The following is a 26,372-nucleotide window of genomic DNA, read 5'->3' on the forward strand; positions in this document are numbered from 1 at the left end:
GTCACTCAGTCGTGTCCGACTCTTTGCGACCCTATGGACTGTGGCCCACCAGGCTCCTCTGTCCATGGAATTTTCCAGGCAAGAATACTGGGGTTGGTTGCCATTTCCTCCTTCAGGGAATCTTCCCCTCCCAGGGAACAAACCCGAGTCTCCTGTGGCTCCTGCATTGGCCAACAGATTCTTTATCACTGAGCCACCTGGGAAGCCTCACAACTTCATTTAGTCATGGTCATAGAAGATACTCTGAAAAATATATATTTAAAAAATCTATTGAGACTAATTCATGGCCAAATAGATGGTATTTTTTTTCTATCTTTTTTGTTTCTGTTCCTCAGACTCAATAATTTCCACTGTTCCATTGCTGTTCTTTCTTCTGCCTGATCAAATCTGCCCTTGAATTCCTTTAGTGAAATTTTCATTTCAGTATTTTACTTTTCAGCTCCAGAATTTTTGTTACATGTTCCTTTTATTGATATATTCATTTTCTTTACTTTCTCTGCATTTTCCTTTAGTGATTTGAGCATTTTAAAAACAGTTCTTTTTAAGTCTTTGTCTGGTATATCTGCCATCAGGTCTTTTCCAGCAAGTTTCTGTTGATTTACTTTTTTTCTTTTGAATAGGTCATACCTTCATGTTTCTTTGTATGTCTCATGATTTTTGTTGTTGTTGAAAACTGGACATTTGAATCTAATAATGTGGCAACTCTGGAAATCCAGATTCTTCTCCTTCCCGTGGTTTGCTATTTTGTTGTTGTTGTTACTGTTTTTGTTCATTGCCTTTTCCCCCTTTTTGATTGTTGTAGGTTGTCTCTGTGCCAAGGATAAGTCAAAGGTGTAAACTTAAGGTCTTCTCAGGCCTTTTCTCTTTCCATGGGCAGACATGGTCACTTTCTAATATCTCCCATATAAGCAGTTGTTGGATTTCCTAACCTTTAATGTCTAGCTCCCAGAAGGGGGAAAAAATGAAACTGGGGGTGGGGAATGAGCACCAGCCCTTTAAGTCCTCTGTAAGTTACTTTAGCTATTGGAGGAGGGGTTTGCAACAATGGGGAAGGCACAACAATGGTTTGTCCACCTATCGCCTGTACCTCTGTGATCAAAAGCAGCATTCAAGAGCACAAATCGCACCCCCCTCCACCCAAAGAGCACAAATCCCTGACATTTGGACAACAGAGTCCTTTTGCCCACCTTGAACTCATAGACTATATGCAAGTTGTTCCAGGAACACATGCACAGCTGTGTACTCAATGATTAGGGATGAGGGATGGGTAGCTGAAACTGACCAGAATTAACCATAATTTACCATCCAGGTATTCTTCTGAAGTTGCAAGCCTTCAGTAGCCTCCAGAGTTTCAAAATAGTTACATCAGACAGATTCTGCCAGTACAATTGTTTTCTAGATGGGGGAAGAGATTCTTGGTGCTTCCTCTTTGCCATCTTCCTGGAACCCTCTCTAAAGCAATTTTTCTTAAAAGCTACATTTCACAAGTTTCAATGCATAGCATTTCCATTATTATTCTAAGTGCTTTCTAATTTTCTTGTGCTTTCAATAATAAATAAGTATTTAAAAGTGTTTTAAAATTTCTTAACATATTAGTTTTTCCTTCAAGTTTTTATGGTCCTTTAATTATTTTACAGACATATGATATAATCCTTATGACATTGCTTCTTTGGTATTCACATCTGTAAATGTTTCATATGTGCTTGAGAAAAACAAATTTTATGTAAATGTAGGTTAAGGATTTCCAAATACATCTTGTAAATAAAAAGGAGAAAACTTTATTAGATCTCTAACAACTAGAGAGACTGAGTGGATGCATGCACGTGTTAAGTGCTGTGCTGGGCTGCGTTTAGTTGTTCCGTCATGTCTGACTCTTTGTGACCCCATGGACTATAGCCCGCCAGTCTCCTCTGTCCATGGGATTCTTCAGACAAGAATACTGGAGTGGGTTGCCATGCTCTCCTTCAGAGGATCTTTGCAACTCAGGGATCAAGCCCAGGTCTCCCGCATTGTAGGCGGATTCTTTACCATCTGAGTCACTAGGGAAGTCCAAAAATACTGGAGTGGGTAGCCAATCCCTTCTCCAGGGCATCTTCCCAACCCAAGGGTCACACCTGCGTCTGTTACGTCTCCTGCATTGGCAGGTGGGTTCTTTACCACTGATGCCACCTGGCCAACTCAAGAGAATGGGACTAGAAGTGAGGAACAGAAGAACCAAAGGGATTACTTTCTTGCTCAGCATTAAGGAGACTTGGCAGGTACTCAACTTCTACTTTTCTTTTTTCTTTTTAAACAGAAACATAAGGCTATAAGCAGTCCATATAGAAACTGGAAGAAGAAAGCTACAACGTGCTTTTTAGTAGAAAATGATTTGACATACAAATTTATTTATTTGACTGTATTAAAGCAAGGCAGAATCACATTCATTTTCTTCATAGAATCCCTGTAAACAGACTGAATGTCAGAGCTCTTAGCTTGCTTTGCAAACTTCTAAAAAGCTTACTATTAGCAGCCTTGGAAGCATTTTCCTTCCCCTCGAGGCTCTCCTGCTCTTGGGGGCAGATGGGGGTAGCTGGCGACAGCCGATGCTAAATAAATAGCATATAGTCGAGTCTGCCAAATCCTTTTCAGCACCTCCCATAGGCAATGGGACGATTTGGCTTATTCTTGAAGTCATCTGAGTAAGCAGTCAGGTTATGAAACAGAGGATGGAGGAAGTTTCCATTGCAGATAATTCCCAATAGTAGGAATGGGTGAGCTTAACTGTTCAGTCTCTTCTATTGATCAGAGAGAGATGCTAGCACTGGATCTCAGATCTTTGATCCCGTGAGACATCAGTGTAATGTAATCCGTTCCATTTATTAAAATGTGTTGGAAAAGAGATTTCTGAGTAGAGAAGAGTCGTTTATTATAATGGTGGCGATATAAGAGGAAAATCAAAGTGCCAGCGGTGTCCCTTTCTTCTTGAACTCCAATGATCACTTCACTCCTGTCAGCTTTATGGTCCAAGCAAACTCAGTTGGAAGAGCAGTGGGTGGTAACTGGGGCAGGAACACGAGGAGACCTTTACCTGAGGGATTTAGGGACCACTTCAGATCCTTTTGGATTCCCAGCATTGTTACCTGCAGAGAGCAAAAGGGAATGGGAAAAACACGAATGCATTGATGAGCACAGAATATGGCCTGAATATGGTGGCAAACAACTACACTGGGCCAGGGCGGGGAAGACAGCCCAGAAGGGAAACAGGAGAGATCTGGGGAAGGAAGGAAGGGTCAGAGAAGGCTCGCCAATTCCTTTACAAAGAGCTACATCTCCAACAGGACTGACGGAGGCTCTTTACCTTTGTGGTTGAAGTAGCTATAGGGGATATAAGGCTTAAGATTCCATATTCTGGCCAGTGCAGTAAAATGGCATAAACAGCTAATCCTTTAGACGTATACCTGGGAAAAAAGAAACGTCGTCAAAGATGCCCGGCTTATTATCCTGCCACATGACCTTATATATTCCCCCGTCAATTACCCACCAATTGCGAGACCTTCAGTCTGTCACTGCCACGAGCAAGTAACTTGATACCAATTTAGGTTTGGGCTTCCCTGGTGGCTGAGACAGCAAAGAATGTGCCTGCAGTGCAGGAGGCCTGGGTTCGATCCCTGGGCTGGGAAGATCCCCTGGAGGAGAACATGGCAACCCACTCCAGAATTCTTGTCTGGAGAACCCCATGGACAGAGGAGCCTGGCGGGCTACAGTCCATGGGGTCGCAGAGTCGGATGTGACTGAGCGACTAAGCACAGCAGCACGGTTAAGCTCTGTGGGAATTATGTAGCCCTGGAAGACTCTTTCTGGGTGGTATCTTCCCTTTCTTCTCTGTATGGGGTTCTAAGTTTTCCTAAAACATTTTTTTTAACTCTTATATTAGTGACACATACTGAAGCCATCTTCCTCATTATTCATATCTTTCTTTATCTTTAAATCCATATGAAAACATCTGAGGGTATAACATGGGCAAGATGTGCAATGAAGATGAATTTTAATTCCTTTTTAAAATTTAGGCGCAGTGAGATGGCTTCCGGGGTGGGGGGTGGTGGGCAGAAAAAAAGAAAAAAAATAAATAAATAAAATTTAAAATTTTTGGTCATCCCACTTGGTTTTTGGGATCTTTAGTTCCCCGATCAGGGATCAAACCAAGGCCCATGGCAGTGAAAGCGTCTAGCTCTATCCTCTGGACCGCCAGGGAAATTCCCAAGACAAATCTGTTGTTCTGAGGTTTCACTATGCTTAGAGAAAGTGAAAGTGCTAGTCACTTGGTGTGTCCAGCTCTTTGAGACCGCATCCACTGTAGCCTGCCAGACTCCTCTGTCTACGGAATTCTTCAGGCAAGAATACTTGAGTGGGTAGCCATTCCCTTCTCCTGGGGATCTTCCCAACTCAGGGATTGAACCTGGGTCTCCCTCAATGTGGGCAGATTCTTTACCATCTGAGCCACCAGGGAAGCCCATCCTTATAGCAGAGGGTGAAAAAAATCACTAAATAGAAACTCATCCAAAACAGAACCATGAACGTGTTTCTCCTGATGCAAAGCCCCCAGCTCTGTGATATAACACTTGCAGAGGTCTTTCACTGAGCAGTTAGTATGTACCTGGCACTCTGCTGGGTGCTTTACATAGGTTAGCTTATTTAATCCTCACACTCTAGGAAGTTAAGTATCATCACCCCATTTTGCAGTTGAAAATTTAAAAAATTCCTGAAGCCTGAGATCAAATAACTAGATCCACAATGCCAAGTATGAATCATGCCTTCTTCGCTTAGTAGCTTCGTAACTCTGGGCGGATGATTACTCCCCTGGACCTGCTTTCTCCTTGTAACCTAGGGATAGTGACATTATCCACCCAGTGAGATTGTTGAGGGGACTAAATGAGGAGAAAGAATTTAGGATGGAGTCTACCACATGTGGGTGCTGTACAAATATTAGCTATGACTGTTTTTAGGGGTTGAGCAAATTGATACTTCATAGCTCCTTTCTTCACCAAGCCTACCCACCTCCCTCAGTAGTCAAAGATACCCTGGGGCCTAAAACATAAACCTGGGCACACATTTAACATCACAGAACAGCTCTTGTGTTTCCTCCAGATGAGTCCGTAGCCTGGCTTGTAACCACTGTGGATCCAAGGGGTTGCCAGCTCAGGATGTTCCTACCTGTAACAGAAGACTAGACTCACCATACAGAGTTCTTCTCAGATTGTACTCTCCATGGTTTGGAGGCATAGATAGCCTCTCCATTGATGCTCAGCCACTTCCCAACAGCAAGTAGCCTTTCTTGGAAGATGGGAACGATCAGTCCGTCTTTGGTTGGTCCGACGTTGAGAAGATAGTTGCCTCCCAAACTTACTGTCTGAACCAGTTCCTGGCAGGAGCAGAAAACAAGGAAATTCTAGTTCTGAATGCCAAGCCTGGCTGAATGCTTAAAACACACGGAGGGAAGAAGAAGAATCTAGGCTGTTCTCCCTGTGTTTTGTGAATATCCTCTATCTTTTGGAAAAGACAATATATTTTTGTCATTTTCATAGCAGGATAGGCTTACATGAGAAAATTGAAAAATTCTGCTACACAGTTGAGAGATATATTAACTCAGATTCCAGGGAGTGATCATGGGCTCTTACCGTGAGCTGGCACCTGCCATAGTGCCATATGTAGAGGGAAGTGTCATATATCAGAGGCACAGAGTGTCAGCCAGGGAGCTGAAAACAAAGCACTTGGCCTTGAAAGGATTCTGTGGAGCCAGCCAGAGAGAATACAGAGATGAGAGATGAGAGATTTAGAGCAGGTGCTATGGAGACTTGGGGTGGGGCGGTGGGGCGGGGAGGTGTGGAAGAGATCTGATGAATTTCAGGATACCCTGAGCTATATAAATGTGTATGTTGCCCCTTCAGGAAAACATTCTGTAAAGAGATATAGTCTTTAAGATCTCTGGGGTGGGATGCGTGTGTGTGTGTGTGTTTCCTGTGACCCCACACAGTAGCACTTCAAGGCAGTCCAGAAAAATTAAGGCTACATACAGAAAATTTTAAAAAGGAGGTTCTGTTAGAGTACCCCAAAGACACCACACCATTAACTTTTGAGGTTTCCTTCTGGTCTTTTTCTCGTGCAGTTAATTCTATATAGTTGTGATACTGCATAACTTGTCTTTTCATCAACCCTGTAAGCATTAATCCCTATTACATTCAGAAATGTTTTCATGGTTAAGGAAAATCCCCAAATCTGCTGAATTATTCCTTTATGGTTGCCAGGAATTGAAACAGCCCAATGTCAATCTGAAAATAATCCTGGGGAGAACACCTCTGTACAGAACTCTTCAGTAATTAGACCTGTCTCCTTAGGACAAGTGTTATGAGTATGTTCAATAACCCGAACAGGTTCTCCCGGCCCATAAATCTATCCAGAGTGCTTCCACCACTTTTAGCCAGAAGGCAGCCTGGGACTGCAGTTAACAAATAACTACCTCTTACCGAAATGATTGTGGATTCGTTTGTGATGTCAGCCATCTCCATGTCTCGACGGTAGCCCCAGGACCGCTGGTCTATGGAGGTGCACATCTCCCACTTGTGATCTGGCAAGGTCTCTGGCTGGAATTTATCTTTACAGTTGTAGTATCCTCCATGATGACAGGAGCAGTTCTGACCCCATCGGTCATTCACTACGACCTCATCCTAAAGGAGGAAGGAGCACTGAGATCATCGGGGGTAAAACTGTCTAACTCAGTTTGATAAGTCAGGTGCCTGTTTGGAAGCAAGGAGCAGACTCAGTCGAGCACAGTGGTTCTCAACTGGAGGAGACAAAGGGCAAAATCTAGAGACGTTTCTTGGTCACAACTCGGGGTGGTGCCACTGCCTCCTAGTGGGCGGAGACCAAGGATTCTTCTAAACCCATTACAAGGGAATCCCCTGGCCGTCCAGCGGTTAAGAATCCCTGCTTACACTGCTAGTGGGTGGGGGTCTGATCCCTGGACTGGGAACTAAGATCCCGCATGGTCGCATGGTGTGGGCAAAAAAAAAAATCATAAACATCTTACAACACAGAGAACTGTCCCTTCACAACAAAGAAATATCCAACTCCAAACGTTATTTGCAGTTAACCCCAGTCTAGCAATATGTAGTGTCAGAACTGGAAGGGCCTGTTTAGATTATCTAGTAAACCACTTACTCTTATCGGAAGAGAAATGTAGAAGAGGAGACCTGCCGAGATCACATTCCCAGGCAGAGTTTCTGAAAGCTGGGACTATGAATCCAGCCCAGGATGCTTTTCACTATATAACCCTGACTTTCTTTACCTAAGTAAGGCAAAGTCAGTAATCATTCTTTTCCTTCCCTTAAGGTTTTGCTGAACTTCGAAAAATCTTTACATAGAATAACTTAATGTCAACATTTAATACTACTATGAGGCTCATACTGGGGTATCCAGAGTAAACAAGTCACAGCTCTTGCCCTCAGAGATCCAGCAGCGACTAGCTGAGGAGATGTATACATGGACAATTATGATGTGACATCACATCAGCGTCACGGAATTCACCTAAACACCAGTTCAGGAGTGTTTCTTGCTTCTTTCAGGAAAGAATATAAATTTCCAGGAGCCAGATTTAGTTTACATTCCACCAGTACTTACTCTGTGTCTAACTGGGCCAAGGACTGTTGCTGGAGTTGGGGATGTAGGAGTGAACAGACCCAAATTCTTGCCCTCACAAAGGTGATGCTTCAGTGAGGGAGACAGATAGCAACGAGGTAAGTGGTATCTGAAATATGTTGGGCCAGGTAAGTGGTTAAGAGAAAGATAAGATAAGGAAAGACAGCGTTAATGGAGGCATGCTGCGATTTTAGACAGGGTGGTGGGGAAGGTGTGACCTCCCAGAGAAGACCTGCAGAGAGGTCAGGAGTGGGAATTACAGACAGCAGAGGGGTAAGGATCAGGGTCTGCTTCTCCTAAAAGTCATTTCCTAATATGAGTACATGACAACCCTCTTTCCTAACGCATGAGAAAGCACGCAGGACAAGAGTGGGTAGAATATGGTCTGCAGTGTCCCACCCGAGGATCCGCATCTAAGCCACCCCAGCCGGGGAAACACCGGGGAAGAACCACCAGGCCTCGCCACTAGAGGTCCCCACGCAGCCCGAAAGTTCCAAAACACCAATGTGAATTTGCTTCCAATTGTCACATAGGATCTTTCTTCCCCTTTTCTGAATTTAGTAATAGTTAGCCAGTGACATCCACTCCAGTACTCTTGCCTGGAAAACCCCATGGACAGAGGAGCCTGGTAGGCTGCTGTCCATGGGGTCGCTAAGAGTCAGACAGGACTAAGCAACTTCACTTTCACTTTCGTGCATTGGAGAAGGAAATGGCAACCCATTCCAGTGTTCTTGCCTGGAGAATCCCAGGGACGGGGGAGCCTGGAGAATCCCAGGGACGTGGGCTGCCGTCTATGGGGTCACACAGAGTCGGACACGACCGAAGCGACTTAGCAGCAGCAGCAGCCAGTGACATCCTAAGAGGTTTGTGAACCTACCCAGATAGCTCAGTTCAAACTGGTCTTAGATTTTTCTTTTTTTTTTAAATATGGAACGCTTCACGAATTTGCGTGTCATCCTTGAGCAGGGGCCATGCTAATCTTCTCTGTATAGTTCCAATTTTAGTATATGTGCTGCTGAAGTGAGCACAGATTTTTCTTTAAAATGCACAACAAAGCTAGAATCTGTAAGATTTTTGAAATTTTCTACGGTGAAGATTGAGACTTCTGCTACTTTGTGTCTTGAAATGTGAACTATAAACGGGCAGCTATTGTGCAGTGTAGTAGGTTGCTTTTGAGGGACAGCACAAGGCAGGCGAAGTTTCCAACTTCCTTAGAATTTGGATCTCAGGGAAAAGAAATTTCCCTATATGAGTTAAACTACACAGTCAACATAGAGTAGCTGAGGTCATAGATTCTCACATTTTATTCCTATCGTTTAATAAGTTTTATATATTAATTTTTTGGGTGGTTTTCTTATTTACAATGTCCGTTTGCTTAACAGTTTATTTTCTCTATGGTGGTCTGGGGCTTCTTTATACTATTTCTATCCTACGACTTAAATTTAAGAAGCTTGAAAACTAGCTTGTAAAAATCAAGAATTAAAGGAGAAAAAGAAAGCTTTAAGGAAAAAAAGCTTAAAGAAAAAAAAAGGAAGGGGCAAAAAAAGAATTAAAGGAGAAACCTTTCACATCCATTAAGTTCCCTCGTCCCTACCGCACCCATATCAATACTGCTATTTATTTGCTTACACTTAAAGTCCTTATTGAATTTGTTACAATATTGTTTCTGGTTTTATGTGTTGGCTTTTTAGGCCCAAGACATGTGGGATCTTAGCTGTCTGACCAGGGATCAAAGCTGATCCCTTGCATTGGAAGGTGAAGGCAGACTTAAGCACTGAACCCCAGGGAAGTCCTGAGATTAGTATTTATTATTATCACTGTTGTCATTACGGTTATTACTCCAGATCTTGGCTCCTCACATTGTGTTTTATCATAACAGATAAATAAGGGAGAAGTCATATAATCACATACCTTAACTGGGCTATCATTGTAGAGCCAAGCAAGAAAATCTGTAGAGTTCCAGTAAGTGTCAGGACATTCCCACTCTCCATCAGACCAAATCAAGTCAGGTTTATACCTGAGAGACACACAATTACAACAAAGTTTATCATCTGAATCCAGTCACAGTCAAGTCTGACAGACCTATCTTTGCCACATATATTTAAAAATTAATTTCCTCCTATTTTGAAAGTACCATGGTACAGAGAAAGTGGAAAACTAAAGGATGAAAATGACCACACACACACCTGTGAGCTAACACAACCACCATTTAATATACAGCATTTTGGTATATTTCTTCCCAATCTTTTTTTTAAAATGTCTTAGATTAAAAAGTAAAGCTTTATTCAGTGTGTACACAATTTGGTTTCCTTCCAGAAACTGATTCCAACGAAAAGAGTGGTGCTCCAGAACTACAGGATTACTGTTTCTGCTTTTAAGATGTGTTAAGAGCTCGAACCGGAGAAGGCAATGGCACCCTACTCCAGCACTCTTGCCTGGAAAATCCCATGGACGGAGGAGCCTGGTGGGCTGCAGTCCATGGGGTCGCTAAGAGTCGGACACGACTGAGCGACTTCACTTTCACTTTTCACTTTCATGCATCGGAGAAGGAAATGGCAACCCACTCCAGTGTTCTTGCCTGGAGAATCCCAGGGACTGGGAAGCCTGGTGGGCTGCCGTCTATGGGGTCGCACAGAGTCGGACACGACTGAAGTGACTTAGCAGCAGCAGCAGCAGCAAGAGCTTGAACTGTTCCATCAAATGCATTTTGGGGGACAACTACCCAGAGCTTTGATCATAAAAATCTACTGAATTCACTTGAGCCACAGTTGCATCTTTCTCATATTACTACTCTGAGCCTTATGAGTGTATGTATTTATACCTCTAAGGTAAGCAGTATTAGTCCCACTTAAGAAAGCAAGAATGTATTGCTCAGTAACTTTGTTTTAGGTGCAAAGCTGGTAAGTAATAGGAGCTGGAACCCATATGTAAATCTGCCTGTTAGTGAATCCTGTGCTGTACTCCGTAAACACTTAGGTCAGCACGTCGAGTCCAGGAAAAAGGCTGCCTAAGAGGCGAGAGAAACACAGATGGTGTGTGTTTTACTGTATAGGAAAAATCGTAGTAGGCACTTTATACTCGTTAACTTCATTCATTTTCACAACACCCTGTGATGTATAAACAGGTAAAGAAACTGAGCTATAGAAAGATCACGTAGTTTGTTCGAGGTTATACACTCAGTAAGAAAAAAAGAACTGGATTTCTGACTTGAAGCTTTGCTGGTTGGTTTCTTAACAACCGTCCTGTTTCCTTGCAGCAGTCATCTGGGTGCAAGTTTTTTCGTCTTTTGGTCTACAGTGAGCGTCCAAGCACAGACGGCTGCCTCTTAATCTTTAAAGGTCCACCATCCTCCTAAGTGCCCCCAGGAGCAAGAAGGGCAAACGCAGAATAAAACATGGTGAAGACCAGTGACAAACCCCAAAGTAAAAGTCATCATTTTTAAGGATAATTAAGAATAATAATGCCTCTATTATTCTGTACCAGGCATAGTGATAGAAACTTCATATGTTATGCTGAGCCCTACTTAGAAGGCATTCTTGTCACTTTACAGAGTGAGAATCTGAGGCTCAGATGAGTAACCTGTTTAAGGCTTCTAAGGGAGTTCCCTGGCGGCCCAGTGGTTAGGACTCTGTGCTCTCACTACTGAAGGCCTGGGTTTGATCCCTTGATCCCTGGTCAGAGAACTAAGATCCCACCAGCTGCACTGCTGTTGTGGTCATTGATGTTGTTCAGTGGCTAAGTCATGTCTGATTCTTTACGACTCCATGGAGTGCAGCACACCAGGCTTCCCTGTCCTTCTCTGTCTCCTGGAGTTTGCTCAAACTCATGTCTATTGAGCTGGTGATGCCATCCAACCATCCCACCCTCTGTCGCCCCGTTTTCCTTTTGCCCTCAATCTTTCCCAGCATCAGGGTCTTCCAATGAGTCATCTCTTTGCAGCAGGTGGCCAAAGTATTGGAGCTTCAGCATCTGTCCTTCCAATGAATATTCAGGGTTGATTTCCTTTAGGATTGACTGGTTTGATCTCCTTGCTGTCCAAAGCACTCTCAAGAGTCTTGTCCAGCACCACAATTTGAAGGCATCAATTCTTTGGCATGCCTTCTTTTTTTTTTTTTTTAATTTTATTTTATTTTTAAACTGTACATAATTGTATTAGTTTTGCCAAATATCAAAATGAATCCATCACAGGTATACATGTGCTCCCCATCCTGAACCCTCCTCCCTCCTCCTCCCCCCCACCATCCCTCTGGGTCATCCCAGTGCACTAGCCCCAAGCATCCAGTATCGTGCATTGAACCTGGACTGGCATCTCGTTTCATACATGATATTTTACATGTTTCAATGCCATTCTCCCAAATCTTCCCACCCTCTCCCTCTCCCACAGAGTCCATAAGACTGATCTATACATCGGTGTCTCTTTTGCTGTCTCGTACACAGGGTTATTGTTATCATCTTTCTAAATTCCATATATATGCGTTAGTATACTGTATTGGTGTTTTTCCTTCTGGCTTACTTCACTCTGTATAATAGGCTCCAGTTTCATCCACCTCATTAGAACTGATTCAAATGTATTCTTTTTAATGGCTGAGTAATACTCCATTGTGTATATGTACCACAGCTTTCTTATCCATTCATCTGCTGATGGGCATCTAGGTTGCTTCCATGTCCTGGCTATTATAAACAGTGCTGCGATGAACATTGGGGTACACGTGTCTCTTTCCCTTCTGGTTTCCTCAGTGTGTATGCCCAGCAGTGGGATTGCTGGATCATAAGGCAGTTCTATTTCCAGTTTTTAAGGAATCTCCACACTGTTCTCCATAGTGGCTGTACTAGTTTGCATTCCCACCAACAGTGTAAGAGGGTTCCCTTTCCTCCACACCCTCTCCAACATTTATTATTTGTAGACTTTTGGATCGCAGCCATTCTGACTGGTGTGAAATGGTACCTCATAGTGGTCTTGATTTGCATTTCTCTGATAATGAGTGATGTTGAGCATCTTTTCATGTGTTTGTTAGCCATCTGTATGTCTTCTTTGGAGAAATGTCTATTTAGTTCTTTGGCCCATTTTTTGATTGGGTCATTTATTTTTCTGGAGTTGAGCTGGAGGAGTTGCTTGTATATTTTTGAGATTAGTTGTTTGTCAGTTGCTTCATTTGCTATTATTTTCTCCCATTCTGAAGGCTGTCTTTTCACCTTGCTGAGAGTTTCCTTTGATGTGCAGAAGCTTTTAAGGTTAATTAGGTCCCATTTGTTTATTTTTGCTTTTATTTCCGATATTCTGGGAGGTGGGTCATAGAGGATCCTGCTGTGATGTATGTCAGAGAGTGTTTTGCCTATGTTCTCCTCTAGGAGTTTTATAGTTTCTGGTCTTATGTTTAGATCTTTAATCCATTTTGAGTTTATTTTTGTGTATGGTGTTAGAAAGTGTTCTAGTTTCATTCTTTTACAAGTGGTTGACCAGTTTTCCCAGCACCACTTGTTAAAGAGATTGTCTTTAATCCATTGTATATTCTTGCCTCCTTTGTCAAAGATAAGGTGTCCATATGTGCGTGGATTTATCTCTGGGCTTTCTATTTTGTTCCATTGATCTATATTTCTGTCTTTGTGGCACGCCTTCTTTACAGTCCAACTCTCACATCCATACATGACTACTGGAAAAACCATAGCTTTGACTAGACAGACTTTTGTTGGCAAAGTAATGTCTCTGCTTTTTAATATGCTGTTTAGGTGTGTCATAATTTTTCTTCCAAGGAGCAAATGTCTTTTAATTTCATGGCTGCAGTCACCACCCACAGTGATTTTGGAGCCCAAGAAAATAAAGTCTGTCACTATTTTCATTTTTTTCCCCATCTATATGCCATGAAATGATGGGAACAGATGACATGATCTTAGTTTTGTGAATGTTGAGTTTTAAGCCAGCTTTTTCACAAGCTTGCATGGCACAGCCAAGAAAATGCTTGAGGGTAACAAGAGGCAGGATTCAAATACAAATCTGCCAGATGCCAAACCCTCTGTAGGGTCCATTAGACCATGCTGCCCTTCTCCAACCTCCTGACAAAGAAAGTGGTATGGAAGGAGTTAACTGAGGTTTGACTTACTACCATCCTCAGTTCTGTTTCAGTTTATAAAATCAGCATGACCATACTATGGAAGTTTTGAAAAGCAAAAAGAAAAAGTATACTTTGTCTTAACACAACGATTACTCATTACTATTTTGATGTCTTCTAGAGTTTTTTCATATCCCACCCCTACCCCTTTCCCCTCAACAGTATAAGCAGCTCAGATGTCATTGATGAAAGTCATAAGGCTAAAACAACTTATGTTTTGTACCTGTTAACAAGGTCATAGAGCTCTGGCATTGTTTTTGCATTGACGAAGTACTGGGTTTTAAAGCCATTTTTCTTATCACGTAGGTAGAGAGGATGGAACCATTCTAAAAGTGAGTGATACAGTCCATAGCGTATGTTCCTGAAACAGAAAAACAGGACAGCAACTGTCATTAAGCAAAGAAAAAATATTTTAAGAAAAATCAGTTGCCAGCATTTTCACATCTCAGTGAAATTTACCATTAGGGCATACAGGGGTCAGGACCTACAGCCAGTTCCTTAAATTATCTCTTATCATTCATTTAAGCAACATGATTGGCTTCCTTTGATTTTGATGATACAAATAACAAATTGGGCTTCCCAGGTGGCACTAGTGGTAAAGTACTCATCTACCAATGCAGGAGACACAAGAGAGACAGGTTCCATCCCTGGGTCAGGAAGATCCCCTGGAGGAGGACATGGCAATCCACTCTAGTATTCTTGCCTGGAGAATTCCATGGATAGAGGAGCCCAGCAGGCTACAGTCCATGGGGTCACAAAGAGTTGGACATAACTGAAGCGACTTAGCAGATAACAAATTATCTTTATACATAAATTATCTTAACACCAAAATGTTATTTAAACCATTTTCTGTCTTTTAAGTCAATTATCTCAATAATATATAGTCCTATTAAAAATGTTTTCTGTTGATCATAATAGATATTGAAGAGATACTGGAAAATGGAGACAAATACCAAGAATATCCAAAATCTCATCACTCAGAAAGAACCGTTAGTACCATTTTCTGTGCAGTTGAAATTAATTTATTGTTTCATATAAGATTTACTAATAGTTCTTAATATACCTGAAACAAAATATGGTTAAATTTACCTATTTTCATACACAATAAAACTTGTTGTGAATTAATTGAGTGTTTTGGAAATGCTATAATACAAGAAGTAAGGATAACATTTGCAATGGCATAGATAAAGCAGAAAGAACTGAAGTTAAGAATTTCATCATGTGATTCAGTGACTAGAAATAGAGAAGGTGAAAATCAAGGCTCTTAGAGTCCAGATCTAATCAACGTCTCAGACTTTTACAGCAGGACTATTAGCAGAGCACAGTATTGGGGAACTGAATGTTTCACAGGTGACATATGTCAGCAAATGCTTTTGACCAGATAATATCTGAGGCTTTGTAGGCCTTGCTATCTCTACTCTGACTCTGCAATTAGAGCTTGAAAGTAGCCAGAATCAATGCGTAAGTGAATGAACACAACTGTATTCCAATCAAACTGTATTTATACAAATAAGTAGCTGGTCTAACCTTAAATAGGACATCAAGTTTGCCAAATCACAACAGAGCTGAGTGGGCATGACACAAATACCACTTTTCCTCCTTACAGGCAAATATACTCAGAACAGTAGGGTCCAAAATCAGAGCACCTGGGTTCAAATCCCATTTCTGCCCCTTCCCAGCTCTTTGACCTTGGAAAGTTACATCTTAAGTGGCAGATATTAGAAATACTACCTAGAATCACGAGTGATGCCTTACCTTCCTTTTTGTTGCTTTAACTGCCCTCTTCAGCCCTCTCCTGATTTACCACTCATCTAAACCTTCCATGAAGCCTACAAAGCTCTGGGTTGACAGCTAAGGAGGACACAAAGATGAGACACAACCCTGGCCTCCACCAGACACTGGAAAAGGCCCTAGGTTGGAAGGCTTCCCAGAAAGAATCCTTTGAAGAGCACAAGTGCAGCGTCGTGGTCTCTGCTGCGTATCCTTCACCTAACCAGAGAGGGCTGTGCACTTCTCTGATGCTGTCACTTTGGGTCACATGAAAACTGCCAAGGTTCAAACACTGCCAATTCAGGGCCAGAAACCCTCCCATGTACTGGTTAAATGCAAACTTAGAAAACACAGCAGAGAAGAGAAGGCACAGGATACTGGGTGGTTAGATCAAAAGCGAAGATGGGGTGACTGTCCGTGGACACGCACCTCTTTCGGATGGCTGTTCCCAACTCACCAACCAAATCACGATGGGGCCCCACATCCTTAGAGTTCCAGTTCCAAGACACAGGGCTTGGCCAGTTTGTGTAGCCTTCGTGATGCTTTGTCGTCAGGACTACATACCTGTGAACATTGAAACCATGTGAGCAAAGGAAGTGAGCAGTGGGCCACGAGCACCAACTTACCTGGCACACCTGAGGCTTTTAAAATGGTTGAGGGAACTCAACTACAGGAAATGTACAGTTGACCCTTGAACAATGTGGTGGTTAGGGGGTGGTTAGCAGGTGTCTGCTGACCCCTGTTGCAGAAGAAAATCCATGTGTAACTCTTGACTTCGCCCTAAACTACAAATAGCCTACTCTTGACTGGAAAGCTTACCAATAACATAAATGGTCGATTAACACCCATTTTGTATGCTATATGTATAATATACTGTATTTGTACAATGATGTAGGCTAGAGAAAAGAACATGCTCTTAAGAAAATCATAAGGAAGAGAAAATACATTATAGTACTGCACTGCATTTATTTGTTTACTTTATTGGTGTACAGTTGCTTTACGATGTTGTGTTAGTTGGAGATTGGGCATATGTACTGGATTTATTGATACCATAAATTTACATTGTCTGTTTACAAGATGAACCACCTGTCAGTATCCACAGCAATACTGTCTTACATGATACAAAACACTGTAGACATTATAGTTATTCCTAACACTAAATATCAAAGCTGGAAAGCTAATGTGAAAAAGCAATTCATATTTATTTGTAGTTCTAATGATTCATTCATTGATACTGAAGAAACAGCAACATGATTGCTTTATAGTAGCCTAGCGCAATCAATATGATTGCTTCATGATAGCCTAGCTTATAACTGATGAATGAATCATTATAAAATTTTTATGGCATATGGTATTATACTCATATTCAAAATATGGGATTGGAAACATTGTCACATTTTTTAAAAAGTCACTTGAATGTGATGATAGGTTGAGTTTGTTTTTTTTATTTAATTGGAGGCTAATTACTTTACAATATTGTAGTGGTTTTTGCCACACATTGACATGAATCAGCCATGGGTGTACATGTGTTCCCCATCCTGAAGCCCCCTCCCACCTCCCTCCCCATCCCATCCCTCAGGGTCAACCCAGTGCACCAGCCCTGAGCACCCTGTCTCATACATCGGTTGAGTTTTGCTGAAGGTTTTAATTTTGTTTTAGGTTTGAAGGATTTGTTAACAAAAGAAACAGCTGGTTACATACATAATAACCAATTTCAATATTTAATAGATAACTTAATTACAACATACAGTCGTTAAAAGAAAAGAAACAGAAATAACAGAAGTAACAGTGTGCATATCACCAAAATGGGCCACCAACCTATATCCAGACTTGAACAGAGATGGAAAGTCCCAAGTAACAGCAATCTGGAGTCCCAGTTGGGAAAAGGGTCCCAGGCAAGTGGGTCTACCCCACCATGAGACTTCAAATTGCAGATTTGGGGGCTCCTGCTTATAACTCCAGGACACAAACTGATATCATCATCAATTTGCACACAGCTCTGGTTTTCCTTTAACTTTTACAATGCTGTTTCACCTTGTGAATCACAAGATTTTCCAGACCTCCAGGGGCTCAGGAAATTCCAAGATCCTCTCTTATCTAAGGTGCTGCCTGACTTGCTGGTAACAACTGGTATGCTTACAGGCAGACATGTCATCCAGGCAGGGTCCATGCAAGGTTAGAAGTCGGTCAGAGGCCTGCTGTCTTGCTTCTGAAGGCTGAACAAGAGTACCTCCATTTTAATTTCCCTAACAGTCCGATACATAGTTATTTAATTATGAGAGGGGACTGGAAGGTGGTGCATCAGTTCAGTGCAGTTGCTCAGTCGTGTCCGACTCTTTGCAACCCCATGAATCGCAGCACGCCAGGCCTCCCTGTCCATCACCAACTTCTGGAGTTCACCCAGACTCACGTCCATCGAGTCAGTGATGCCATCCAGCCATCTCATCCTCTGTCGTCCCCTTCTCCTCCTGCCCCCAATCCCTCCCAGCATCAGAGTCTTTTCCAGTGAGTCAACTCTTTGCATGAGGTGGCCAAAGTACTGGAGTTTCAGCTTTAGCATCATTCCTTCCAAAGAAATCCCAGGGCTGATCTCCTTCAGAATGGACTGGTTGGATCTCCTTGCAGTCCAAGGGACTCTCAAGAGTCTTCTCCAACACCACAGTTCAAAAGCATCAATTCTTTGGCACTCAGCCTTCTTCAGAGTCCAACTCCCACATCCATCCATGACCACAGGAAAAACCATAGCCTTGACTAGACGGACCTTTGTTGGCAAAGTAATGTCTCTGCTTTTTAATATGCTATCTAGGTTGGTCATAACTTTCCTTTCAAGGAGTAAGCGTCTTTTAATTTCATGGCTGCAGTCACCATCTGCGGTGGTTTTGGAGCCTAAAAAAATAGTCTGACACTGTTTCCACTGTTTCCCCACCTATTTCCCATGAAGTGATGGGACCAGATGCCATACTGTATGGTAATACAATTATTTGAAAGCAAAGTTTTAAGAAAGTAAGGAAGGATATTATTAATTTTATAGGAAGTATCGCTTACTTTCTGCTTATGTAAGGATTGGCTATTTACTTCCATGCCAATCTTGCGTGTGATGGTCTACAGATGAACACTTAGGCGGTGACTGCAATGATGATGACCCAAAACGTTTCATATAGTTCTTGCCATTCGGTTCTCAGATCTCATGAAGACACTTATACACTTACACAACAGATAGGTTTATTAACTGTATGGCATAAGGATTTACTGTTCATTAAGTGGAAGTGGATCACCATAAAGGTGTTCACGACGAGTACCCTGAGGAGGAAGGGGAGGGGTTGGTCTTGCCATCTCAGGGGTGGCAGAGGTGGAAGAGGAGGAGGAGGTGGACAGGAGGCAGGAGAGGCGGGCATTCAGGGTAACGTTATGGAAATATCTCATATATTTCTGTCTGACTGTTAGAACTCACTTGCCAGTGCAGGAGATGCAAGTTCAATCTCTGGGTCAGGAAGATCCCCTAGAGAAGGAAATGGCAACCCACTCCAGTACTCTTGCCTGGAGAATTCCATGGACAGAGAAGCCTGGGCTACAGTCCATGGGGTTGCAAAAGAGCTGGACACGACTTCATGACAAAACAATGACAAATACGATACCAATCCTTCCACGGTTTGCTTTAGTTTCATATCATGTCATAGAAGGGTCAATATGGTAAAAGAAGTCAAAAGCTGTCCTGAATAATCAGAATCCTTCTGCCAGACTGTCTAATGTCAATGTGTTTTCTGGCACTGCTTCTTCTATGTCTTCTTCCTCATTGTCTGGCACTTGTTCAGAAGCACTTATCTCCATCAAACTGACTTATGTTAGTTCCTCAAGTGTGAGGACACCAGTTCCTGAATTTTTCCAAGATCCCTATCTTGAAACCCTGCACCTCTCTCCTCCTTCTCTCCCCTCCCCACTCCATATCTCTTTCATGATCTCCTTACTTGGCTCTGTTGTAAATCCTGTGAAGACATGCACAACATCTGGACACAGTTTTCTCTGGCAGGAATTTTATTGTTTTGGGCTTGATGGTTTTTTCTATAACAACAATGGCATCTTCAATGGTGTAATCCTTCCAGACTTTCACCATGCTGTCTATATCCGGGTTCTCTTCCATTGTGCTGACAACCCTTTCCATCAAGTACCATGTGTAATGAGCCTTAAAGATTCTTAAAGTCCACCATGGGGATTTCCCTGGTGGTCCAGTGGTTAAGAATCTGCTGTGCAATGCAGGGGATGCAGGTTCTATCCCTAGTCAAGGAACTAAGATCCCACATGCCCTGGAGCAACAAAGCCTGCATGCCACAGCTGGAGAGTCCATCCACTACGACTAAGACCCCATGCAACCAAATCAATCAATCAATCAATACAAAAAGAAAAGATCCTTATGACCCTTAGATCTACAGGTTGAATTAGAGATGTTGTGTTTGGGGTAGACCACTTCAATGTCTTTGCTGTTGAACTCTTGGGGTTCTGGGTGGCCAGGGCATTGTCCAATATTAAAAGAACTTTAAAAGGCAGTTTCTTACTGGCAAGGTACTTTCTGACTTCAGGGACAAAGCACTGATGGAACCAATCCAGAAAAAGGGTTTTCGTTGTCCAGGCCTACTTGTTTTACAACCAAAAGACTGGCAGTTTGTGTCATCTTTTCCCTTCAAGGCTCATTGATTAGTAGGTTTACAGAAAAGGACAGTCTTAATCACAAACCTGATCGCATTTGCACCAAACAGTAGAGTTAGGAAGTCCCTTCCTGACTTAAATCCTGGTGCTTACTTCTCTTCCTCACTAATAAATTTTCTTGGAGGCATTTCTCCTCCATTGGATGGCCCACTTTAATCTGTATTAAAAACTTGTTCAGGGGTTTCCCTGGCGGTAAAGTGGTTAAGACTCTGCACTTCTACTGCAGGGGGCACAGGTTCGATCCCTGGTTGGCCAACTAAGATCTCGCATGCCACCTGGGGCCACCAAAAAACAAAAGGGAAAAAAAAGCAAAAGCTGATAGACAGAAACCCTTTCTCCTCAATGATTTTCTCAGTGGCCTCTGGGAACTCATCTCCTGGTTGGTAGTAACTGCTTCTCCTGTTATCTTGACATTTAAAAAGCCAAACCTCTCGAGAAAATTATCAAACCATCCTTTGTTGGCATTAAATTATCCAGCTTTAGATCCTTCACCCTCCTTTTATGTTGTCATGTGACGACTTCACTTTTTCTTGAATCATTTTAGTGTCTTTATGTATACCTTTCTTATAGCAATCCAGCACGCACATCAAAGCTGCATTTTCAATAAGAGATAAAAAGATATTTTGCAATAAGTGCACGGTTTTTCACACCTTATGGCATAGTTGCAATGACAGCTTTTTTTGTTTTTTGTTTTTTTTTTAACGCTGGATTCATTTATGTTGGAAGGGCAGTGGGCAACTGCAGCTGCAGACCTCAATCTACAATACATATCAAGCAATTCAACTTTTTCTTGTAATGTTAATTTTCTCCGCTTCTTGGGAGCACTTCTGGCATCACTGGGGAGCTCTGTATGGGTGTCATGGTGTTATTCAAGGTTTATGATATTGCACTAAACAAGATGAAAGATACTTGAGGACATGAGAGATGACTTTTTACTGTGATAGGTAATTTATCAGAGGGATGAGTGTTCATGTGAAGATTAGCATCACTTGGTGTTTTAAGTGGACACGACAGTTGAGCTCACCAACAGGACACCAATAGGAGGTGGCTACAAAATTATGACAGAGCTACAGTATGTACTGTGATTAATTTAATGCATTTTATGATTTAATATGGGCTTCCCAGGTGGCGCTATTGGTAAAGAACCCACCTGCCAATGCAGGAAACCTAAGAGACAGAAGAGCCTGGTGGGCTATAGTCCATGGGGTCACAAAGAGTCAGACATGACTGAGTGACTGAGCAGACACACAGAAATGGTAAAATAAACTAGTATCTATATATTTCATGCATTCGTGACATACTCTTTTCTTAATTTTTGATATTTCTGTGAGTTTTTTCAAATTATAACAAATCTCCCAAAATTTTTCCAATATATTTATTGGAAAAAACTTGCATATAAGTGGACCCATGAAGTTCAAACCTGTGTTGTTCAAGGGTCAACTGAACTTGTATGAGTGACTATATTAGTGATATCCAGGGAATTGCTTCAGTCACAACACCCCTTGGGTATTGTTCCAGGAATGAAAGCAAATTTGAGGAAGCCACAGTCCTTAGTTCCCAGACAAACAGGAGACTAGGAAGGAAAGAAGGAAGAAAGGAATAGGTAAGGGAAAATATGTATGCACTGGCTCTCCAGTTCTTGAGCTCTTCTGTGTATTAATGTTAAGCATTAAAAAACAAACAAACAAAAAAACAAGCCTTTGCCCTAAAGGAGAAAGAAATCTCCACAAAAAGAGCAGATGACAGAAAAATAAGATGTTTATAAAGCCCATATCAATTTACAGAGATGACAAAAGGCAAAAGAAAAAGGGGAGAAAAGGCAAGTGTTGAAATAACAACCAAATCACTCAACATTTCATTTACTTTTAAGGCAGAAAAACAGTTGGTGCCCAACGTGATAATTTAATCCCCGGCTGATGTGGGGAGCTCAGGATTTTAAGGGCTAGACAGTATTTCAGGCTCTGTGGACCACAGTCCTCTCTGTGCTATATTCTTCTTCTACTTTTTAAAAACAGGTTTTTGAAAATGTAAAAATCCTGCTCAAGAAACTTACAAAAAAACCGGCAGAGGACCGATCCCTCTGGTCATGGTTACAGACCTCTGGTGTGCTGGAAAGAACCTTCATCTTAGTGTCATGGGATCTGGAGTCTAGGACATTAGTTCCCTTCCTCTATCTGGGCCAGTCATCTTGTCCACAGTAAGGGCGCTTGTCCTGGACAAAGGACTGTCTCCCAGATTTTAACTTCTTCATTTGAAAATTATGGATTTCTAAGGCTTCTGAAGGACAGTGAACTCCTCCTCTGCCGGGAGAAATATCAATAACCTCAGATATACAGATGACACCACCCTTATGGCAGAAAGAGAAGAAGTACTAAAAAGCCTCTTGATGAAAGTGAAAGTGGAGAGTGAAAAAGTTGGCTTAAAGCTCAACATTCAGAAAACGAAGATCATGGCATCCGGTCCCATCACTTCATGGGAAATAGATGGGGAAACAGTGGAAACAGTGTCAGACTTTATTTTTCTGGGCTCCAAAATCACTGCAGATGGTGACTGCAGCCATGAAATTAAAAAACGCTTACTCCTTGGAAGGAAAGTTATGACCAACCTAGATAGCATATTCAAAAGCAGAGACATTACTTGGCCAACAAAGGTTTGTCTAGTCAAGGCTATGGTTTTTCCTGTGGTCAGGTATGGATGTGAGAGTTGGACTGTGAAGAAGGCTGAGTGCCAAAGACTTGATTCTTTTGAACTGTGGTGTTGGAGAAGACTCTTGAGAGTCCCTGGACTGCAAGGAGATCCAACCAGTCCATTCTGAAGGAGATCAGCCCTGGGATTTCTTTGGAAGGACTGATGCGATGAACACCCAGGACTGATCTCCTTAAGGAAGGACTGGTTGGATCTCCTTGCAGTCCAAGGGAGTCTCAAGAGTCTTCTCCAACACCACAATTCAAAGGCATCAATTCTTCCGTGCTCAGCTTTTTTAACAGTCCAACTCTCACATCCATACATGACTACTGGAAAAACCGTAGCCTTGACTAGACAGATGTTTATTGGCAAAGTAATGTCTCTGCTTTTGAATATGCTATCTAGGTTGCTCATAACTTTCCTTCCAAGGAGTAAGCATCTTTTAATATCATGGCTGCATTCACCATCTGCAGTGATTTTGGAGCCTAAAAAAATAAAGTCTGACACTGTTTCCACTGTTTCCCATCTATTTCCCATGAACAGATGCCATGATCTTCGTTTTCTGAATGTTGAGCTTTAAGCCAACTTTTTCACTCTCCACTTTCACTTTCATCAAGAGGCTTTTTAGTACTTCTTCTCTTTCTGCCATAAGGGTGGTGTCATCTGTATATCTGAGGTTATTGATATTTCTCCCAGCAATCCTGATTCCAGCTTGTGCTTCTTCCAGCCCAGCGTTTCTCATGATGTACTCTGCATAGAAGTTAAATAAGCAGGGTGACAATATACAGCCTTGATGTACTTCTTTTCCTATTTGGAACCAGTCTGTTGTTCCACGTCCAGTTCTAACTGTCGCTTGACCTGCATATAGGTTTCAAGAGGAGGCAGGTCAGGTGGTCTGGTATTCCTATCTCTTTCAGAATTTTCCACAGTTGATTGTGATCCACACAGTCAAAGGCTTTGGCATAGTCAATAAAGCAGAAATAGATGTTTTTCTGGAACTCTCTTGCTTTTTCCTTGATCCAGAGGATGTTGGCAATTTGATCTCTGGTTCCTCTGCCTTTTCTAAGACCAGCTTGAACATCTGAAGTTCATGGTTCACGTATTGCTGAAGCCTGCCTTGGAGAATTTTGAGCATTACTTTACTAGCGTGTGAGAGGAGTGCAATTGTGGTGTAGTTTGAGCATTCTTTGGCATTGCCTTTCTTTGGGATTGGAATGAAAACTGACCTTTTCCAGTCCTGTGGCCACTGCTGAGTTTTCCAAATTTGCTGGCATATTGAGTGCAGCACATTCACAGCATCATCTTTCAGGATTTGAAATAGCTCAACTAGAATTCCATCACCTCCACTAGCTTTGTTCGTAGTGATGCTTTCTAAGGCCCACTTGACTTCACATTCCAGGATGTCTGGCTCTAGGTGAGTGATCACACCATCGTGATTATCTGGCTCGTGAAGATCATTTTTGTACAGTTCTTCTGTGTATTCTTGCCACCTCTTCTTAATATCTTCTGCTTCTGTTAGGTCCATACCATTTCTGTCCTTTATTGAGCCCATCTTTGCATGAAATGTTCCCTTGGTATCTCTAATTTTCTTGAAGAGATCTCTAGTCTTTCCCATTCTGTTGTTTTCCTCTATTTCTTTGCATTGATCGCTGAGGAAGGCTTTCTTATCTCTCCTTGCTATTCTTTGGAACTCTGTACTCAGATGCTTATATCTTTCCTTTTCTCCTTTGCTTTTTGCTTCTCTTCTTTTCACAGCTATTTGTAAGGTCTTCCCAGATAGCTATTTTGCTTTTTTGCATTTCTTTTCCATGGGGATGGTCTTGATCCCTGTCTCTTGTACAATGTCATGAACCTCCGTCCATAGTTCATGAAGCACTCTATCAGATCTAGTCCCTGAAATCTATTTCTCACTTCCACTGTATAATCATAAGGGATTTGATTTAGGTCATACCTGAATGGTCTAGTGGTTTTTCCCACTCTCTTCAATTTAAGTCTGAATTTGGCAATAAGGAGTTCATGATCTGAGCCACAGTCAGCTCCCGGTCTTGTTTTTGCTGACTGTATAGAGCTTCTCCATCTTTGGCTGCAAAGAATATAATCAATCTGATTTCGGTGTTGACCATCTGGTGATGTCCATGTGTTGAGTCTTCTCTTACTCTCATCCAAACCACTGCTCGCTCAGCCACCAAGCTCATCCTTGAAGCTGAGGGTCACCATTCCTTGACTTAATACCTGCAACATCCTGCCTTCAAGGATGACTCCTTCAGGACCGGCCCCAGCCTTCAACAGACTTGGGAGTCCTTGCCTCCTCCCATCCAAGCTTTACATTTTCAGTTCTCTGAACCATTCACATGCAAGCTGCAACAGTGCTCAAAACAATTTCATGAGCACTCTCTACATGCAAGGCATTGAGCAGAGCAGATGACACAGAGTCTATATTGTTGCCCAAATACACTGGGCATCAGAACTTCCTTCCCTCTGGGACATATTAAAGCTGAAAGGAAGTACACAATTCCAGGGTACAGCCATGGAAGGAGGCGGTAGGGAGGTAAAAGGCCTTGTTCAAGTTCACAGTTGAACTAGGATCAGACTCCCGACCTTTCGTTAAAATCCTGGAACCTTGATTGTCTTGCTAACCCGCAGGGGACTGACTTTAGGCATCACTTAGCTCAATCCTCCCCATATTCAGGTCTTTCCAAGTCCACCAAGGGCTTTCCAAGGCCACCACCAACCTGAAACCTTTATTTCCTTCTAATTCTCAAGCTTAAGATCTGGCGTGACACATACAATTCTGCATCCTTCGGGAGGCAAAACAGAGTACCCCCGACATCTGAGGTCACAGGGACACCTGTGTGATCCGGCAAATCTCCTCGCCTCCTCCCCGCCCCCACCCCGCCCGATTCCCACCAGCTTAAGGCCCTCCCGGCGCTCAAGGGTCAGCCCTCGCCCGCTCCCGCGGCGGCGTCACTCACTTGGCCCCAGCGGCCTTGAAGAGGTCAGCCCAGCTGTCGGGGTTGAAGAAGCGCGCCGTGAACCTTGGCCCGAAGTCGGCGTAGCTGAAATCCGGCGGGTAGTTCTCTTTCATGAAGCTCTCGTACTGTGGCAGCTTCTCGCCCTGCCAGTGCCACCAGAACCACTCGCTGCCCCAGGCGGGCACCGAGAACACGCCCCAGTGCACGAACACCCCGAATTTGGCTTCATCGAACCAGGCCGGCAGCGGCCGGGAGTCCAGACTAGGCCAGTCCGGGGTATAGCGCGGAGGGTCGGTGCAGTGCCGAGGGTCGGTGCAGGGAGGGAGCCGCACCGCTCCGAGCACCAGCACCAGCTGCAGCAAAAGCAGCAGCCTGGCGCCGACCACCCACGACCTCATCACGGGATGCGGCAGGCACAGCCGCCTTGGTGCCTCGCCGCCCTCCTCTTAACGCGCAGGTGCGG

The 26,372-nt window shown here is 42.8% G+C and overlaps 1 protein-coding gene and 1 non-coding gene across 2 annotated transcripts; both read right to left on the bottom strand.

Moving 5' to 3' along the window:
* Nucleotides 1–2,367: 2,367 nt before the first annotated feature.
* On the bottom strand, nt 2,368–26,369 carry FUCA1 (alpha-L-fucosidase 1). The gene is made up of 8 exons (XM_005905158.3): nt 25,910–26,369; nt 15,981–16,115; nt 14,005–14,142; nt 9,586–9,691; nt 6,504–6,704; nt 5,217–5,401; nt 3,341–3,440; nt 2,368–3,122 (listed from the first exon to the last, which is right to left on the bottom strand). The coding sequence occupies exons 1-8, from the start codon at nt 26,305–26,307 to the stop codon at nt 2,979–2,981; spliced, it is 1,407 nt and encodes a 468-aa protein (XP_005905220.1). The 5' UTR covers nt 26,308–26,369; the 3' UTR covers nt 2,368–2,978.
* LOC138985081 (U6 spliceosomal RNA) lies at nt 8,596–8,702 on the bottom strand. The gene has a single exon (XR_011462341.1). It is a non-coding gene; the product is annotated as a U6 spliceosomal RNA (small nuclear RNA).
* Nucleotides 26,370–26,372: the final 3 nt, after the last annotated feature.

The sequence above is a fragment of the Bos mutus genome, chromosome 2 (genome assembly GCF_027580195.1).
Source record: "Bos mutus isolate GX-2022 chromosome 2, NWIPB_WYAK_1.1, whole genome shotgun sequence".
Lineage (NCBI taxonomy): Eukaryota > Metazoa > Chordata > Mammalia > Artiodactyla > Bovidae > Bos > Bos mutus.

Coding starts and splice junctions, on each gene's coding strand:
- FUCA1 (XM_005905158.3), bottom strand. CDS start 26,307: ATGAGGTCGTGGGTGGTCGGCGCCAGGCTGCTGCTTTTGCTGCAGCTG. Junction 14,143..15,980: donor GGAACAGCCATCCGAAAGAG/GTGCGTGTCCAC, acceptor TTTCTGTTTCAG/GAACATACGCTATGGACTGT. Junction 3,441..5,216: donor TCTGAGAAGAACTCTGTATG/GTGAGTCTAGTC, acceptor CTTTTTTCCCAG/GTATACGTCTAAAGGATTAG.